The following is a 21203-nucleotide window of genomic DNA, read 5'->3' on the forward strand; positions in this document are numbered from 1 at the left end:
TCCGTGGACTGGATACACCGCAAGAGAAAGTAATTTATCAGGTAAGCATAAATTCTGTTTCTTGCATTTCAAATAAACATGCCAAGAGAATGAAGAACATTTGATAATTGTAGTAAATGAGAAAATTGCTTAAAATTTTATGCTCTATCGGAATCCCGAAAGAAAAAATGTGGGTTCAGTGTCCCTTTAAATAAAAACGAGAAACTGAGTAACAAAATCCGAACTAAGATAGTTAATATGTATCCGTATCCACTGTGTTATCAAACAGACTCCCACTGGCCCGCCCACCAACGTGTTTCCATCACTAATACGTGACTTTGTCAGGGCATAGGGCCGGCCCAGCATTTATCTCTGCTGTATATAGCTCCCTGTTGCCTAGATAACGGCATTCAAATGCAGAAGTGTTTACCGCATAGCGGTTATAGTAGTAAGGATCACGGAAAGTTATGTGTGATAATATACCGCAAGTAAAATATTGATCTTGGTTGAGATTAAAGTAATCAGCATTAAATATTTGAGGGCTTTTTATTCAGAGTGTTTTACTCAAATTCTCACAGCCTTTGATTGGCTATCATACCCACTTGGGATGCTGCTTTAGTTCACCCAAAAGGAAAAGTTAGCTTATTCTGAATATATTAGATATTAACTCTATAGTTGACGTTCATCTAATTAAGCCTGGTTGTAATATGGATAATTGTGTACTCGCATATATGTCAAATCAGCAAAAAATCTCTATGAAGTGTCAACTGTCAAGTTCATGTTAGAAGCATTAGGGTGTATGGAGCCTATATTCTAGTAAATTAGATTTATATAATGATACTTAGCACTTTATTTAGTTTGCTAGAATATATATATAAATCAGAAACGTGTGTCAAAATTAATTTGGTCCATCGTATCTTGATTAAGGTTTAGTACCATGGTTGTTATGTAATTCCATGCAACACAATGTGCAAACTTAACAGTTCATTATGTATCATCCATCCTAGCTATGCTCCAACTTACTATAGATAGTGTAATTTGAACTAACTCACTCCAGATATAGCCTCCTTCACTAGTGTAGTCTTCTCACAAGTGACTACACCAAAAGTTTTTGAATAAAAGAGATTATAGTGGGGTAGGAAGGGGCGCTGAACCGCAATCTGGAAATGTATATAACTAAGACCTTTGCATTAATTTATATTTAGTTGGGGTAGAGAATACCAATATTAAATCTTATATGAAGTGTGGTGGTAAAATACAATAAAATAATATAATATAATAATCTTCTATCTTTTAGTTGGGGTAGAGAATACCAATAATATGAGGTTCAAGGTGTGATGATAAAATAAATTAGTATAATAATCTTCTATCTTTGCAGTGATAATACAATGTGTGCTGCGTAGAAAGCTACTTGGTGAAAGTGTTAATGAAAGTGTTAATCTTTTAGTTAGGGTAGAGAATACCAATAATATAAGGTTCAGGTGGGATGATAAAAATAAAATAAAATAGTATAATAATCTTCTATCTTTTCAGTGATAATATAATGTGTGCTGCGTAGAAAGCTACTTAGTGAAAGTGTTAATAAAATTTAAAACATGCTAATTTCTCCTTGTTTATGTAGGGCAAAAGATTATATTCAATCGTGAGAGTAAATAGGTGTGAAATTAGTGTGAGAGCAGTATAAGTTTAAAGTGACTCTGTCACCAGGTAGATCTTCTGTGTATATAGTATACGTGCGGTGGGGATGATAATTGTTGTAGTGAAAAGTTGGGGTGCATAAAAATAAATATAGTTGTGAGTAAATTAGTAATGGGAACTAGGGATTCCTCACAAGTTTTAAATTTTAAGTAGAAAATATGGATCCTGATTTAAAAATGAAAAAAGGGATAGTAAGCAGATTAATGTAGTAATGTTAATTTATTAAATGAGTTCACACTAAGAAATAAAAATTACTTACAGACATTTAGTAGCAGTTAAAATATTAAACAGTAATGTTCTAAAAAATTAGATTCTAAAAACTTAATAACACCGGTGTTATAAATGCATTAAAAACTACAATTCTAATTTAAAACTACAATTCTGATTGAAAAGACTCCAATAGCTACTAATATGTTAGAAGATGGACATACAATAAAGTGAAAACTAGTAGAGGCATAGGTTGATACAGTAACAATAAACCACTGCAGATTGATAAGAGTAGTTAGCTTTCATACACCAGTATGAACCAGTAGTAAAAACAATGATAGGCCTTTTCTGTGTTGATAGTCTGTAACAGGTGTTTCAAAGTGGCGTGTGTCTTATTAAACACAGTGTTGCAAGCTTTAATTAGAGGGCTTTTCCTAGCATAGGTTGATACAGTAACAATAAACCATTGCAGATTGGTAAGTATAGTTAGCTTTCATACACCAGTATGAACCAATGGTAAAAAAACAATGATAAGCCTTTTTTGTATTGATAGTCTGTAATAAGTGTTTTTAAAAGTGGTGTGTGTCTTATTAAACACAGTGTTGCAAGCTTTAATTAGAGGGCTTTTCCTAGCAGGTGTTTAACCACAGTCTTTCCTTTTTTGTGGTTCCTTAAAAAGTTCCCAATTAGAGATGTCACACAGTGCCTTTATGTATAAAAAACGCTCCTCTGTATATTTGTACTTTTCCTGTCAGCGTTTTAATATATCAGCTGTCCGGTTCGGCAATAGAGTCACGTGGGTTCTTTGTGACTAATCAGAGGGTCTCCTTGTTTAAATTAAGTGCGCGCACTCATTTCTTTAAATATTTTTCAGTATGTGGCTCCTCTCGCTGTACAATAACTAACAGGTATTTCTTATTTCAAACCTCCTGTTAGAGACAACGGTCCTGGGTGCCAAGTTTGTCTGTAGCTGTAGGGCGGATCAACGCGTATCGGCAACAGAGCCTTTTTCAAGATCATCTTGAAAACTCCAACTTACTGTTCTATTTTATGGATGTCATGATATTCTTAAATGTACTTTAATATCTATATTCAAAGTAATGATGATGAATACTTAATTCATTGTCTATATATCCCAAAAATCTACAAGAGTATGCAATTTCTCCTGTTAAGTGTGATCAGTCCACGGGTCATCATTACTTCTGGGATATTGCTCCTCCCCAACAGGAAGTGCAAGAGGATTCACCCAGCAGAGCTGCCATATAGCTCCTCCCCTCTACGTCACCTCCAGTCATTCTCTTGCACCCAACGACTAGATAGGATGTGTGAGAGGACTATGGTGATTATACTTAGTTTTATACCTTCAATCAAAAGTTTGTTATTTTATAATAGCACCGGAGTGTGTTATTCCTTCTCTGGTAGAATTTGAAGAAGAATCTACCTGAGTTTTTACTATGATTTTAGCCGGCGTAGTTAAGATCATATTGCTGTTTCTCGGCCATCTGAGGAGAGGTAAACTTCAGATCAGGGGACAGCGGGCAGATTAATCTGCAAAGAGGTATGTAGCAGCTTATTATTTTCTGACAATGGAATTGATGAGAAAATTCTGCCATACCGATATAATGTAAACTCAGCCTTAAATGCAGTAGCAGCAACTGGTATCAGGCTGTCATGTATGTATATTTTACACTTCAGTATTCTGGGGAATGGCACTTCACTGGAATTATACTGTGTGCATAAGACTTTAGCCTAATTTGCAGGGACTAGCAACAGGCTTTTTAATAACACTTAATTTATGTTAAACGTTTTTTGCTGGCATGTAAAATCGTTTCATTTCTGAGGTACTGGGTGAATAAAATATTTTGGGCACTATTTTTTTCCACTTGGCAGTTGTTTTATTTAAGTTATGACAGTTTACTGATCTCTCTCACTGTTGTGTGTGAGGGGGAGGGGCCTTTTTTGGCGCTTTTGCTACGCATCAAAAAATTCAGTCAGAAGCTCATTGTATTTCCTGCATGATCCGGTTCATCTCTACAGAATTCAGGGGTCTTCAAAACTTGTTTTGAGGGAGGTAATCACTCACAGCAGAGCTGTGAGATTGTAGTTGACTGTGATAAAAAACGTTTATTTCTGTAACTTTTTTTCTGCTATCAGGGTTAGTTATCCTTTGCTAATGGGAACAAGCCTTTGCTAAAATTGTGTTTTTTACAAAGATTTGATGCTATAACCTTTCAGTTTATTAACTTTCAACTGTCATAACTCTTTCTGTGCTTCTTATAGGCACAGTACGTTTTCATATTATAGTAAATTACTTGAAAAGTATTTCCAAGTTGCTAGTTTATTTGCTAGTGTGTTAAACATGTCTGATTCAGAGGAAGACATCTGTGCTATATGTGCTAATGCCAAAGTGGAGCCCAATAGAAATTTATGTACTAACTGCATTGATGCTACTTTAAATAAAAGTCAATCTGTACAAATTGAACACATTTCACCAAACAACGAGGGGAGAGTTATGCCGACTAACTCGCCTCACGTGTCAGTACCTGCATCTCCCGCTCGGGAGGTGCGTGATATTGTGGCGCCGAGTACATCTGGGCGGCCATTACAAATCACATTACAGGATATGGCTACTGTTATGACTGAAGTTTTGGCTAAATTACCAGAACTAAGAGGTAAGCGTGATCACTCTGGGGTGAGAACAGAGTGCGCTGATAATGTTAGGGCCATGTCAGATACTGCGTCACAACTTGCAGAACATGAGGACGGAGAGCTTCATTCTGCGGCTGACGGTTCTGATCCAAACAGATTGGATTCAGATATTTCAAATTTTAAATTTAAGCTGGAAAACCTCCGTGTATTACTAGGGGAGGTGTTAGCGGCTCTGAATGATTGTAACACGGTTGCAATACCAGAGAAAATGTGTAGGTTGGATAAATATTTTGCGGTACCGTCGAGTACTGACGTTTTTCCTATACCTAAGAGACTTACTGAAATTGTTACTAAGGAGTGGGATAGACCCGGTGTGCCGTTCTCACCCCCTCCGATATTTAGAAGGATGTTTCCAATAGACACCACCACACGGGACTTATGGCAAAAGGTCCCTAAGGTGGAGGGAGCAGTTTCTACTTTAGCTAAGCGTACCACTATCCCGGTGGAGGATAGCTGTGCCTTTTCAGATCCAATGGATAAAAAGTTAGAGGGTTACCTTAAGAAAATGTTTGTTCAACAAGGTTTTATATTGCAACCCCTTGCATGCATTGCGCCTGTCACGGCTGCAGCAGCATTTTGGTTTGAGTCTCTGGAAGAGACACTTGAATCAGCTCCATTAGATGAGATTACACACAAGCTTAAAGCTCTTAAGTTAGCTAACTCATTTATTTCAGATGCCGTAGTACATTTAACTAAGCTTACGGCTAAGAATTCCGGATTCGCCATTCAGACGCGCAGAGCACTGTGGCTAAAATCCTGGTCAGCTGACGTTACTTCTAAGTCTAAATTACTTAATATACCTTTCAAAGGGCAGACCTTATTCGGGCCCGGATTGAAAGAAATTATCGCTGACATTACAGGAGGTAAAGGCCATGCCCTGCCTCAAGACAGAGCCAAACCTAAGGCTAGACAGTCTAATTTTCGTTCCTTTCGGAATTTCAAAGCAGGAGCAGCATCAACTTCCTCTGCTCCAAAACAAGAAGGATCTGTTGCTCGCTACAGACAAGGCTGGAGACCTAACCAGTCCTGGAACAAGGGCAAGCAGGCCAGGAAACCTGCTGCTGCCCCTAAAACAGCATGAATTGAGGGCCCCCGATCCGGGAACGGATCTAGTGGGGGGCAGACTTTCTCTCTTCGCCCAGGCTTGGGCAAGAGATGTCCAGGATCCCTGGGAGCTAGAGATAATATCTCAGGGATACCTTCTGGACTTCAAATCGTCTCCCCCAAAAGGGAGATACCATCTGTCAAGGTTGTCAACAAACCAAATAAAGAAAGAGGCGTTTCTACGCTGCGTACAAGAGCTTTTATTAATGGGAGTAATCCATCCAGTTCCACGGTCGGAACAGGGACAAGGGTTTTACTCAAATCTGTTTGTGGTTCCCAAAAAAGAGGGAACTTTCAGGCCAATCCTGGATTTAAAGATCCTAAACAAATTCCTAAGAGTTCCATCGTTCAAAATGGAGACTATTCAGACAATTTTACCCATGATCCAAAAGGGTCAGTACATGACCACAGTGGACTTAAAAGATGCTTACCTTCACATTCCGATCCACAAGGATCATTACCGGTATCTAAGGTTTGCCTTTCTAGACAGGCATTACCACTTTGTAGCTCTTCCATTCGGATTGGCTACGGCTCCAAGAATCTTCACAAAGGTTCTGGGTGCTCTTCTGGCGGTACTAAGACCGCGAGGAATTTCAGTAGCTCCGTACCTAGACGACATTCTGATTCAAGCTTCAAGCTTTCAAACTGCCAAGTCTCATACAGAGTTAGTACTGGCATTTCTAAGGTCGCATGGATGGAAGGTGAACGAAAAGAAGAGTTCTCTCTTTCCACTCACAAGAGTTCCCTTCCTGGGGACTCTTATAGATTCTGTAGAAATGAAAATTTACCTGACAGAAGACAGGTTAACAAAACTTCAAAGTGCATGCCGTGTCCTTCATTCCATTCAACACCCGTCAGTGGCTCAATGCATGGAGGTAATCGGCTTAATGGTAGCGGCAATGGACATAGTACCCTTTGCACGCCTACACCTCAGACCGCTGCAATTGTGCATGCTAAGTCAGTGGAATGGGGATTACTCAGACTTGTCCCCTTCTCTGAATCTGGATCAAGAGACCAGAAATTCTCTTCTATGGTGGCTTTCTCGGCCACATCTGTCCAGGGGGATGCCATTCAGCAGGCCAGACTGGACAATTGTAACAACAGACGCCAGCCTACTAGGTTGGGGCGCCGTCTGGAATTCTCTGAAGGCTCAGGGACAATGGAATCAGGAGGAGAGTCTCCTACCAATAAACATTCTGGAATTGAGAGCAGTTCTCAATGCCCTTCTGGCTTGGCCCCAGTTGACAACTCGGGGGTTCATCAGGTTTCAGTCGGACAACATCACGACTGTAGCCTACATCAACCATCAGGGAGGGACAAGAAGCTCCCTAGCAATGATGGAAGTATCAAAGATAATTCGCTGGGCAGAGTCTCACTCTTGCCACCTGTCAGCAATCCACATCCCGGGAGTGGAGAACTGGGAAGCGGATTTTTTAAGTCGTCAGACTTTTCATCCGGGGGAGTGGGAACTTCATCCGGAGGTCTTTGCCCAAATACTTCGACATTGGGGCAAACCAGAGATAGATCTCATGGCGTCTCGACAGAACGCCAAGCTTCCTCGTTACGGGTCCAGATCCAGGGATCCGGGAGCGGTTCTGATAGATGCCTTGACAGCACCTTGGACCTTCAGGATGGCTTATGTGTTTCCACCCTTCCCGATGCTTCCTCGATTGATTGCCAGAATCAAACAGGAGAGAGCATCAGTGATTCTAATAGCGCCTGCATGGCCACGCAGGACTTGGTATGCAGATCTGGTGGACATGTCATCCTGTCCACCTTGGTCTCTACCTCTGAAACAGGACCTTCTGATACAGGGTCCTTTCAAACATCAAAATCTAACTTCTCTGAAGCTGACTGCTTGGAAATTGAACGCTTGATTTTATCAAAACGTGGTTTTTCTGAGTCAGTTATTGATACCTTAATACAGGCTAGGAAGCCTGTTACCAGAAAGATTTACCATAAAATATGGCGTAAATACCTATATTGGTGCGAATCCAAAGGTTACTCTTGGAGTAAGGTTAGGATTCCTAGGATATTGTCTTTTCTACAAGAAGGTTTAGAAAAGTGTTTATCCGCTAGTTCCTTAAAGGGACAGATCTCAGCTCTGTCCATTCTGTTGCACAAACGTCTGTCAGAAGTTCCAGACGTTCAGGCTTTTTGTCAGGCTTTGGCCAGGATTAAGCCTGTGTTTAAAACTGTTGCTCCGCCATGAAGTTTAAACCTTGTTCTTAACGTTTTACAGGGCGTTCCGTTTGAACCCCTTCATTCCATTGATATAAAGTTGTTATCTTGGAAAGTTCTATTTTTAATGGCTATTTCCTCGGCTCGAAGAGTCTCTGAGTTATCAGCCTTACATTGTAATTCTCCTTATTTGATTTTTCACTCGGATAAGGTAGTTCTGCGTACTAAACCTGGGTTCTTACCCAAGGTAGTCACTAACAGGAATATCAATCAAGAGATTGTTGTTCCATCCTTGTGTCCAAATCCTTCTTCAAGGAAGGAACGACTTCTGCACAATCTGGATGTAGTTCGTGCCCTAAAATTTTATTTACAGGCAACTAAAGATTTTCGACAAACGTCTTCCCTGTTTGTCGTTTACTCTGGTCAGAGGAGAGGTCAAAAAGCTTCTGCTGGCAAAAATTCTTCGATTATCTCTAAACTAACTGTCCGCTCTGCAATCTACTTTCCAATATTAACTGTGTAGAAGATTTGGAGTCGACTGATACCATTATTTCTATAAGCCTACTTTTGCAAGACTCAGACTGATCTGTTCTGGCCCAACTTAAAGGACTGAGACATTCCACTATCATCTCTAACCCCCCCCCCCCCCCGGTTCTTTCCAGCTAGCCGGGTTAAGCTGCTCTTACAAATACCCATGATGGAGGAGCCTCCTTTTAATATCCTCACTTTGCTGAAGGAGTTGGAGCGCAAAGCTACATCGCAATTTAACGACCTTACAAGCATTATCAGAAATTTGCCCCCACGTGCTGAAAACAGCCATCTTCTGAGCCATGGAGTCAGCGCTACAGAGCCGGAAGAGAAGGCACCTCATATAGATCAGCTCTCTATACCTGCGACAGAGGAGCCCGTTAAAGCCTCAAAAGGCGCTGAAGACGACCCTAAATTGTGGTCCTGCACAGACAGTTTACCTCTAGATGCAGATAATGTGCCGGCGATGAGTCAGATGAACACAGAAGTTAAGGTGAGACGCCTCCGTTCCGGTAATCAACAGCTCCTGCAGTATTCAAGATCTTTTAAACTGCACATCGGGGTTAAGCCTTGTCCTGCTCCCATATCTATGAGCCTGCATTTGGGAGATGCGGTTGTCGCCTACAGAAGAGCTATGGAGCCTGTGGTTCTTTGGCCTCGGAGTACTGTAAGGAACAGAGACTGGGTAATTAAAAGGCCGTTCTCCCCTGAACTGTGCTACTTACTTATGGTGCAGTTTCGAGACTTTGATCTTACTTCATACAGCACCTTGGATGGTAATGGTGACATGCAGACTGTCTCTAGGTCAGGAGTAGGCTAGAGTAGACCCCCACACGACATAGCAAACTACCTGCATATTGTGTATTGTGTCAAGTTTCTGCATAGGTTTATTAACTTGTTTGAATTGTTTTTCTCTTTTAAGCAAATTGTATTGTAAGGTCCATTAACATTCGCTAACATGGTGAGATATGCAGTACTTCAGTTTGTTTCATGGGCTGAAACTATTAATAGCCAACAGTCTTTGGAAACTAAGCTCAGGTGTTAATATGAGTTTTGGCGACAGTTAAGCGTTCTGTATCTCATAGCTTCTCAGCCTCTAAGTACTGGACTCTGTGCTCAGAGGGAATTTTGTTTGCTTTGATATACTGATATAGGTTTGCATCTTCTCTCCTGCATTATTTTGAGTATACTTGTTTTATTTCCTTTCAATATGATGTTTCTCATTGCCTTTTACCAGAATACCCACACTAAGTTTGGCATAGCATTACAGACCTTTATTAATAGTGTAAAATATGTTTTTCTAGAAATTAACTATGCCCAAACAGGTCCCAGAATGCCAGTCTCACCAGTCAGATCTAGCTTTATTGTTACACAGTTATTTTGTTTACCTAGCTCCTGTTTTTTTTTTTTTTTTTTTTTTTATTTTATATAAGTCTCTGTTGTAATGTGCTTATTATATACACCATAGTTATATTTTACTTCCCTAGAGCATCCCTGCTTTTGGTGATAAGGAACAAAGATAACGTTAACATACAGTGGGCAACAATGGTATACTCTTGCACTCTAATGAAGATTGACCACATATCGCTAGTAACAATTTCTCAGCTAAACTCCCTTAGGAGAAATATGTAGCACGGTTAGCCAGTTATTCAGATAAATTGACAGGTAATACCTTTTTACATGGTGAACTCGCCCATGCCAGAATATGCTAGGAGGCTTATCCTAATTTAGAAAAATATGTCTTTTGCAAGACTATGTTGCTCTTAAGTTATTTCTGTTATACCGTCACTTGCTATGATATTAACCCCTCACTGAGCTATACCACTGACCCCCTAAGACTCTCTTCTCGTCAAATCGAGATTCAGCCTAAGTCCTAATAATATATTTTTATGTTATATTCGTTATTCTTGTCTGGAAATAAGATCTATGTATCATTACTAATATATATGTGGTTATATATATGTATTTATATATGTATAAATGTGTGTATGTGAATCTATATTTACTGAATGCCTATCAACACCTAGTTGGAGAGTTATGTATACTTTATACTATATATTTTACTCAGTCATATTTGCAATTAACCTCCCATCAATATCTCCCTGGTCCAAGAGTTAGCACTTCAAATGCTTTCCATCCTTTAGTCTGTTCATAAGTAAGTCCCAGAAGCGGCCTTAACTATCTCAGGAGAAATTGATTGCAGAAAATATTGCTAGAGTCTCAAGTAGCCATTTTACGATGGCCCACTATCTTTTCGCCTATACTTAAACAGTCAGATACTGCTAACTGGACACGCCCCCTACCCCCCCTATCCCCTTCCTTATACCAATCTAGAGCGGCTCTTGCCCGCTGCCTCCCCCACCCATAACCACTACTAAGGCCCATAAGTGGTCATACAAAAGCCAATTTCCCTCACCTCTCCTCATTTGACTTTTTAGGTCCAAAAGCGACCATCAGAGCAAAGCAGGGAATCTTTATTACTATTACACAAAAACTGAGGTTTCATGTTCAGACACTTGTATTATATAACAACTACCATAGCTTATGACTTCTTATATCCACGCATAAAGCAACACTGCCTAATGTAAAAGAAGATTTACTTTTTTTTTTATGTTCAGTACACCTTCTATTGTGATGACAACTACTCTTCTTGTAGAGATCATTTGTACCTAATTGGTTAGCATCATTTGTATTTGCGGTAGTACTGTCTATTTTATATTGCCTGTAATCACACTCATGTATTATTACATTGATGTCTGTTCAGTTGCTATTGTTAATTTTTCCAATAACCTCAATAAAAAATTATTATAAAAAAAAAAAAAAAAAAAAAGCTTCTGCTACCTCTCTCTCTTTTTGGCTTCGTAGCATAATACGTTTAGCTTATGAGACTGCTGGACAGCAGCCTCCTGAAAGAATTACAGCTCATTCCACTAGAGCTGTGGCTTCCACTTGGGCCTTTAAGAATGAGGCCTCTGTTGAACAGATTTGCAAGGCTACAACTTGGTCTTCGCTTCATACTTTTTCCAAATTTTACAAATTTGACACTTTTGCTTCTTCGGAGGCTATTTTTGGGAGAAAGGTTCTTCAGGCAGTGGTTCCTTCTGTATAAAGAGCCTGCCTGTCCCTCCCGTCATCCGTGTACTTTTGCTTTGGTATTGGTATCCCAGAAGTAATGATGACCCGTGGACTGATCACACTTAACAGGAGAAAACATAATTTATGCTTACCTGATAAATTCCTTTCTCCTGTAGTGTGATCAGTCCACGGCCCGCCCTGTTTTTTACGGCAGGTAAATATTTTTTAAATTATACTCCAGTCACCACTACACCCTTTGGCTTCTCCTTTCTCGTTGGTCCTTGGTCGAATGACTGGAGGTGACGTAGAGGGGAGGAGCTATATGGCAGCTCTGCTGGGTGAATCCTCTTGCACTTCCTGTTGGGGAGGAGCAGTATCCCAGAAGTAATGATGACCCGTGGACTGATCACACTCCAGGAGAAAGGAATTTATCAGGTAAGCATAAATTATGTTTTTTATATACCAGAATCATTTCCATTTTCTGATCTCCTTATAATAAAGGGTTATCATTAATTACATAAAAAAATGTTATATTCTCTGTTCAGCCTTACTTCCGCTCGTGTTAGCATTAGAATTATATATCATAGACCTCATAGTTTGTGGATTTATCTGACAGTGTGTGTTGCTTTTAAATGTGTACACATATTATCCCAAATACATGTGGTGTAAGTCAGTATCTCTTAGATGAATGTGTTGGTCCCTTTTGGACAATTGTGTGAGGGCTATAGGAAACTTTTGTAGGAGATAGCTTAATTTAAGCCTTTGGGGGATGCAGATTGTAACTCATGAATCAATCTGCATTCTTTTTGCATGAGCATTTTCGTGATATTTCCCCTTCTCCCTTTAAGTTTCAGTTGTTCAATCGCAAGGAATGAGATATCATATTTGCTCCCTCTGTGTACTGTATTCATTGCGATTCCATTTTATGTCTCCTATATGTTTGAGTACTCTAGTGCGTAACTCTCTGGATGTTTCACCTACATAAATCAGGGGACATTTGCACATTGCAACGTAAATCACTCTCCTCGATCTACAGTTCAGAAAGTCTGAGACTTCGTATTTCTTATTTGTTCTGGGGTGTGTGAAGATTTTTGTGGGGCCATTTTTTTGCGTGCTTGACAACGTCCACATTTAAAGAAACCTATGGTCTCTTTCAACCATGTTCTCGGTTGTTTGTTAGGATATCTTTCAAATTTTTAGATCCTCTATTTGTTATTATTGTTTTGTCTGTGATAACCTCTATTAGATCATCATCCTCTTGGAGCACATGCCAATGTCTTTGAAAGATATTGCGAATCACATTATTCTTTATCATCAAAAGTTCCTTTTATTCTGATTGTTGTTGGTCAGGCTTCATTGTGTTATTTTGCTTATCCAAAAGTAATGTGGATCTCTCTAGAGCCTTGACTCTCTGGTAAGCTTTCTTCAAACGTCTATTTGGATAGCCATTTTCTTTAAATCTTCGTCTCAATTCTTTTGCCTCAAGTTCAAAATCTGCTTCTGTGCTGCAGTTACGTGTAGCCCTTATTGTCCAAAAGGGATACCCATCCTTTGTTATGTTTGTAATAAGAGTAATAAGAGTTGGCAGTATGGAACCTTCAAAATAGCTTTCAATCTCTCCCTCTCCCTTTATCTTCAAAATTCCTCTTTGCAGAATAACTGAGAGGAAAAATGTATACTGTATTTGTGAATACTCTGAATGTAGGTACAGAAAGCATAACAAAGAAAGTATTTATCTGATCGTGTTTTCAAATGACCATACCCCTGTGCATTAATTGTGCAGACACACTTGTGTGCAGTCTAAAAATAGTAATGGTGGAAATATAAACAAACAGAATTTCAAATGCATTATTAAAATTAATCAAAGCAAAAAGTGGGAAAAATAGATTATACCACCTAAACTAGAAAAAGTAATTAAATGGACATTAACGTTACTTTTGCAGTTCCTTAAAGGGACAGTAAAGTCAAAATTCAACTTTCATGATTCAGAGAGAGCATTCACTTTTAACCCCATAACGACTGCAATGTACCCTGTACGTTGCTGTTCGTTAAGGGATAGTTTTTTCATGATAGTGCAGGTTTTGTCGTGAGCAGCAAGACCGAGCTATTGCACCCTCCCATCCTGCTGGCTTCTAAAAATAGCGCGGTCACGCCGCTGATGGCGAGACCGTGCTATGAAAAAAGCAACCACTATAAAAAGACCAGTGATGTACAGGGTACGTTGCTGGCCATTAAGGGGCTAAATCAAATTTTCTTTCATGTAATTAGCAAGAGTCCATGAGCTAGTGACGTATGGGATATACATTCCTACCAGGAGGGGCAAAGTTTCCCAAACCTCAAAATGCCTATAAATACACCCATCACCACACCCACAAATCAGTTTTACAAACTTTGCCTCCCGTGGAGGTGGTGAAGTAAGTTTGTGCTAGATTCTACATTGATATGCGCTCCGCAGCAGGTTGGAGCCCGGTTTTCCTCTCAGCGTGCAGTGAATGTCAGAGGGATGTGAAGAGAGTATTGCCTATTTGAATTCAATGATCTCCTTCTACGGGGTCTATTTCATAGGTTCTCTGTTATCGGTCATAGAGATTCATCTCTTACCTCCCTTTTCAGATCGACGATATACTCTTATATACCATTACCTCTACTGATTCTCGTTTCAGTACTGGTTTGGCTTTCTACTACATGTAGATGAGTGTCCTGGGGTAAGTAAGTCTTATTTTTGTGACACTCTAAGCTATGGTTGGGCGCTTTTATATAAAGTTCTAAATATTTGTGTTTAAACATTTATTTGCCTTGATTCAGGATGTTCAATATTCCTTATTTCAGACAGTCAGTTTCATTATTTGGGATAATGCATTTGAATAATCAAATTTTTTTCTTACCTTAAAATTTGACTTTTTTTCCCTGTGGGCTGTTAGGCTTGCGGGGGCTGAAAATGCTTCATTTTATTGCGTCATTCTTGGCGCGGACTTTTTTGGCGCAAAAAAATTTCTACGTTATTTCCGGCGTCGTATTTGTCACCGGAAGTTGCGTCATTTTTGACGTTTTTGCGCCAAAAGTGTCGGCGTTACTGGATGTGGCGTCATTTTTGGCGCTAAAAGCATTTAGGCTCCAAATAATGTGGGCGTCTTTTTTTGGCGCTAAAAAATATGGGCGTCATTATTGTCTCCACATTATTTAAGTCTCATTGTTTATTGCTTCTGGTTGCTAGAAGCTTGTTCATTGGCATTTTTTTCCCATTCCTGAAACTGTCATTTAAGGAATTTGATCAATTTTGCTTTATATGTTGTTTTTTCTATTACATATTGCAAGATGTCTCAGATTGACCCTGGATCAAAAGCTACTTCTGGAAAAACGCTTAATTGAGTTCAGTTCTACCAAAGCTAAGTTCATTTATTTTAAATGTTATAAATGTTTATCTTTAGCTATGGTTTGTAATAAGTTATTATGATATACTTTTACATGCAGAATCCATTAGTATTTATGCTTTATTGCCATTCTTACATCTTATGTACAAGAAATATTTAGAATATTTATAAGAAATATTTTTCTGATTCTATTTTAAAGGCTTTGTCTGACTTTGTGCCTTCTAATAAATTTTTTAGGTCTCTTTCACTTCTTTTTTAATTATTGAAGTTTCAAATGACCAACAACATACTGTTTTATCCTTCTCTGATGATGTTTTTTCTCTTTCAGAATTTTCTTCATCAGATATTGATATTCACTAACAAATCTACTTTTTTATTATTTTTTTTATTAAAGTACATTTGTTCTTTGTTGAAAAGGTGTTGATTATTTTGGATATTAAGGTAACTAGTTCTTTAAGACTAAGACTAGCTGACACTATTTCTGCTTATTTATTCTTCTGTGTTTTCAGAAGTTTTCTTTCCAATTCCTCATACTAGGGAATGGAATAGGCTGAGAATTTTCTTTTTTTCCTTCTTCAAAGGTTTTAAACTATATTCTTTGCCAGCAGTTAAATTCAATTTGGAGGGTTCTCCAATTTATTGGGGCTATCTTTACTCCTACTAATTATGCTATTGTTTCTATAGCAAAATAGTATTTATTTTCCTTTAGATGGTTGTATCTTATTTATGGAAAATTATTTAGTTTCAGGTACTTTTCTTGGTCCTGTGATTTATTTGGATGTTGCAATTGCTTCATTTTTGTTCTGTTTACTTTAAGATCAAGTATCAGATTATGATTTATTTTAGCATTCTTAAGGGACAACATTTACTAGACTAGGTGCTGTTGCATTTGTCTTGTTGTTTTGCATTTATTGATTATGCAAGTCCACTGTATTGACTGTTCCTTTAACTGGTCTATCATGCTAATAATTTCATTTGTGTCTTCATTTTATTGAATATTTTCGCAAATGAGGATTAATCTATGTCTTTAGCTATTTTAGCTAGAAGAATTTTGTGATTTTTTTTAAAAAAAATAAAAAATCCATATTTCTTTTGTTCTAAGATAATCAATTATTTGTTTTATAATTGGATTCAATTCTTAACTGTTACTCTGGGCTTCAAGATTGAGTTCTAAGACTAAAACTTTAAGCTTATACTAGTTTGGTTGTTCTTATTAAGGAACGAATTCCTGAATTCTTTCCCAAGTAACATGTTTATAATTGGAAATTTTTCAGTTCATAATCAGCTCCCTAATATTGTGATGTACGTGCCGTATTCCAGCTTGGCTGGCAAGGGGCAGGTTAAGACTTCTTTGAAATTTATTTGGTTCTATTCAGTCCAAATTTCTTTGATTTTATTCCAGTAAGGCTAACACTCTCTTTAAGTGTGTTTGGGTCCTATATATTTTGGGTTCTGTTGAAGCATGGCTGGGCTCCCATGGGGTTCAAGCGCTGCTCAGACCTGGAATCTTCTGGGGTATTTCTTCCAGTTCCATTTTTAGGAAATGGGTTTTGGAGTTTTATTCAAACTATTCTGCCTTTTTTTGGTCAGTGATAGCATTATTTGTTTTCATTAGATAAAATAAATGCATATTTTCATTTTTCTGTTTTCATTCAGATTATTTTCCGAGGATGCGGAATCTCATATGATTCACTTGCTCTTCAGGACATAGTTAGAGGTTCTTTTTTTCAAAAGCTCTTGATTCCTCACACAAGGGTCACCTTTTTTAGGTTTCCAGATAGTTTGTGTCACTGTCTTTGTCTCTATCAGACAAGGGACAATTTTATTGTGTTCCGTTTGTCGGTACCTTTAGTCTCTATTATTTCCTTCAGTTGCTATATATGCATAGAAGTTTTAGGTCTTATGGCCACAGCATTGGATTTAATTCCCTTTGCTCATTTTCAATAGAACTTTTTCCAGTCTTTTATGCTGAATTATGGTGCAGGGATTCTAGGATTTCACATTTTAAATCTTCGAATCCTAATATTTATCTCTTGATTTGATGGTTAAGATCACCATCATTTAGTTCTACAGGTCTCTTCGTTTCTTTCAACCTGGACCATGATCTCTACAGATGCAAGTCTTTTTGGTTGGGAGGCTGTCTGAGGATCTCTGTCAGCACAAGGGGTTTGGAAATCTCAGGAGGCGAGATTACCATTTGATATTTTAGAACTCCGTGTTTTCTCAGAATTTTTCAGTTAGTTTCTTTTTGAAGAAGAGACGTTTAATGTTTTTCAAACAATATCACTACTATGGTGTATGTCAATCATCAGAGTAGGACTATTAGTCCTTAGGTTGTGACAGAGGTGTCTCGGATATCAGCTTGGGCTAAATCCAGCTCCTATCTAAATTCTGTGTTTTTTTTCCCAGGTATAGATATTTGGGAAGCGGATTGTCTCTGTTAAATCCAGCTTTTCCTCCGGGAGAATGGTCTCTCTTACCCAGATATGTTTTTCATCTCATCTGAATAAAGAACTTCCCAGGGGCCTATTAAGGTCCGGGAATCTTCAGGCGGAAGTAGTGTATGCATTGACATTTCTTTGGAATTATCTTTTTGCCTATTTCTTTCCGTCTCTAGTTCTTCTTCCAAAATTCTTATGGAGTATTTGTTTGTTATGCTGGTAGTTCCAGCATGGCCTCTCAGGTTTTGGTATACGAATCTCATTCGGATGGCCAGTTGCCAACGTTGGACACCTCCGTTTAAACCAGACCTTTTCTTTCTCAAGGTCATTTTTTTCCATCAGGATCTCAAATCATTAAATTTGAAGGGATGGAGATTGAACGCTTGGTTTTTAGTCATAGAGGTTTTTCTGACTCATTGATTAATACTATGTTTCAGGCTCATAAAACTGTCTCTAGAAAGATTTATATTGAGTCTGGAAGACCTACTTTTCTTGGCATTCTTTTAAAATTCATAGAATTTTATTATTTTTTCAGGTTGGTTTGGATAAGATTTTGTCTTCAGTTCTTTGTTAAGGACAAATCTCTACTCTTTCTGTTCTTTTTATTACAGAAAAGATTGCTAATCATCCTGATATTCATTGTGTTGTGCAGGCTTTGGTCCATATCACGCCTGTCATTAATTCAATCTCTCCTCTTTGGAGTCTCAATTTGGTACTGAGGGCTTTACAGGCTCCTCCGTTTGAAACTATGCATTTTCTGAACATTAAATTACTTTCTTGGAAAAGTATTGTTCCTTTTGGTTATTTCTTCTACTAGAAGAGTTTTTGAGTTATCTGCTCTTTTTTTTGTGAATATACTTTTCTGATTTTTTATCAGGATAAGGCAGTGTTACTTCCTGATATTTATCACTTTTTTCAGGTTTTGATTCGTATCAAACCTGTCATTAAGCCAATTTCTCCTCCTTGGAGTCTTAAATGGGTTCTGACGGTTTTTCAGGTTCTTCTATTTTGAGCATATGCTTGCTCTGGACATTCATTACTTTCATGGAAAGTATTGTTCTTTTTGGACATCTCTTCAGCTAGAACAGTTTTTGAATTATCTGCTCTTTCTTGTGAGTCTCCTTTTCTGATTTTTCATCAGGATAAGGTGGTGTTGCGAACTTCTTTTAAATTTTTATCTAAGGTTGTGAATTCTAACAACATTAGTAGAGAAATTGTGGTTCCTTCATTGTGTCCTAATCCTAAGAATTCTAAGGAAAGATTGTTGCATTCTTTGGATGTAGTTAGAGCTTTGAAATATTATGTTGAAGCTACTAAAGATTTCCGAAAGACTTCTAGTCTATTTGTTATCTTTTCTGGTTCTAGGAAAGGTCAGAAGGCCTCTGCCATTTCTTTGGCGTCTTGGTTAAAGTCTTTGATTCATCATGCTTATGTCGAGTCGGGTAAAACTCCGCCTCAAAGGATTACAGCTCATTCTACTAGGTCAGTTTCTACTTCCTGGGCGTTTAGGAATGAAGCTTCGGTTGATCAGATTTGCAAAGCAGCAACTTGGTCTTCTTTGCATACTTTTACTAAATTCTACCATTTTTATGTTTTCTTCTTCTGAAGCAGTTTTTGGTAGAAAAGTACTTCAGGCAGCTGTTTCAGTTTGATTCTTCTGCTTATAATTTCAGTTTTTTTCATTATAAGATTTAAACTTTGTTTTGGGTGTGGATTATTTTCAGCGGAATTGGCTGTCTTTATTTTATCCCTCCCTCTCTAGTGACTCTTGCGTGGAAGATCCACATCTTGGGTATTCATTATCCCATATGTCACTAGCTCATGGACTCTTGCTAATTACATGAAAGAAAACATAATTTATGTAAGAACTTACCTGATAAATTCATTTCTTTCATATTAGCAAGAGTCCATGAGGCCCACCCTTTTTTTGTGGTGGTTTTTGTATAAAGCACAATTATTCCAATTCCTTATTTTTTATGCTTTCGCACTTCTTGGCTATGCGTTAAACTGATTTGTGGGTGTGGTGAGGGGTGCATTTATAGGCATTTTGAGGTTTGGGAAACTTTGCCCCTCCTGGTAGGAATGTATATCCCATACGTCACTAGCTCATGGACTCTTGCTAATATGAAAGAAATGAATTTATCAGATAAGTTCTTACATAAATTATGTTATTTATTTGTTTCTGATATCAAGTTTACTTTATCTTGGTATCCTTTGAAGAGAATTCCTCAGTAGGTTCAGGAGCAGCAATGCACTACTGGGAGCTAGCTGCTGATTGGTGACAGCACTTATATACCTCTTGTCACTGGCTCATATGTTGTGCTCAGCTAGCTCCCAGTCGTGCTATAGAACTGACATTTCAGCAAAGGATACCAAAAGAACGAAGCAAATTTGATAACAAATAAATTGGAAAGCTGTTTAAAATGCATGCTCTATCTTAATCATGGAACTTTAATTTTGACTTTACTGTTCTTTTAAGAGAGTTGCATTGACATTGGTGCATAATCTCCCAAATGCTTCACTAGCCTTCTCACCCTTTCTTTAGAGTTAGCTGATGTGTTTAGTGTGCCTTTAAACATTAATGCTGACTTTCATGTCTCTCTTATGTGTATTGTTTTGTTATATATTGATTTGAATAAATTGCTAACCATATATGTATCTACTATTTTACATTTATTAAGATACCTATGTGCATCCTGAATCTCAGAAGTTTTTATTGTATCTTCATTGTCCCTTTAAATAACTCCTTTCTGCTGTTGTCACAAATGGAATGTAGAAATGGCTCAATCATTCATTTGGGATTCCTGGAACAGAGACTTTCCGCACTAACTTTTGATAAGCTGGTAAACAACTTAATAAAAAAACACACCCTTCTGGGCGTGTCACTCAGAAAAACTTTAATCTTCTCCTGTCATCTCACTGTGATGTATATATGTATGTGTATATATTCAGTGTATATTTATTTGACTTGTTGGTAATGTGTATATCTGCTAACAAGCCAGGGTAAATGAGTACCTGTAGAATTCCGTGAACAAGAACATACTTACATGCCATATGCTCAACATCATTATCATTATGCATGCAAACAATTACAAACTTCATCCTTTTTTAATGAAAATGTTACTTTAGTGCAAAAGCATATAAATGTATTTTAAAAGAATAAAAAGATGCTAATCCTGCCAAGGAACAAATTTTGTTACCATAAACTGTTCATCTGAATAGGGCCACCAAAAATGCAGTATATGCTGAACCCTCACTGTCTGTAAATATTTTTTAAAGAAACATTGTTTCAAGGCTCACTTTAGCGCAGCATGCATGATTTGATTCTTAAAGGGACATGAAACCCAAATGTTTTTCTTTCATGATTTAGAAGGTGCATGCAATTTTAAACAACTTTTCAATTTACTTCTATCATCTAATTTGCTTTATTCTCTTGATATTCTTTGTTGAAAAGAATATCTAAATAGGCTTAGTAGCTGCTGATTGGTGGGCGCATGCAATTTTTTTTTTTTTTAAGTTCGTTTTTATTAAAGGAATTGAGTGTTACAACATTTTCGCGTTGATCATGTTTCATATAGACAGTAATCACTTTCAATGAACATTTATACAGTTACACAGCTGTTTGAGATCCAGTACACAGGTATGAACATTCAGGTGTGGGTGATCAAAAGTCATTGTAGGAGAGGCATATCTCAAAGGTAATGTCCATATCTCGGTCCCAGTATATTATTGCGCACTCCATTCCTTAAAGAATTTTTTCTTTTTTAAACACTTAAAACATTCAAAAACATATGAATTAACTTTCTAAAAAACAAAGATAAACACAAGGATAAATAGATAGATAAATAAATACGTTGACCAGGTGTCCATAGGTGGTTTAACTGCGAGCAGTTTTGTATCCAATGGGAGA

The 21203-nt window shown here is 37.8% G+C and overlaps 1 protein-coding gene across 1 annotated transcript in view; it reads left to right on the forward strand.

The window, feature by feature from the left end:
- CGNL1 (cingulin like 1) overlaps positions 1–21203 on the forward strand; it is a 309913-nt gene that overhangs the window by 180302 nt on the left and 108408 nt on the right. Inside the window, 1 exon segment of the mRNA XM_053717518.1 lies at positions 8900–8918. Within this exon segment, the coding sequence (XP_053573493.1) occupies positions 8900–8918 (19 nt within the window).

Source organism: Bombina bombina, chromosome 6 (assembly GCF_027579735.1).
Source record: "Bombina bombina isolate aBomBom1 chromosome 6, aBomBom1.pri, whole genome shotgun sequence".
Classification (NCBI taxonomy): domain Eukaryota; kingdom Metazoa; phylum Chordata; class Amphibia; order Anura; family Bombinatoridae; genus Bombina; species Bombina bombina.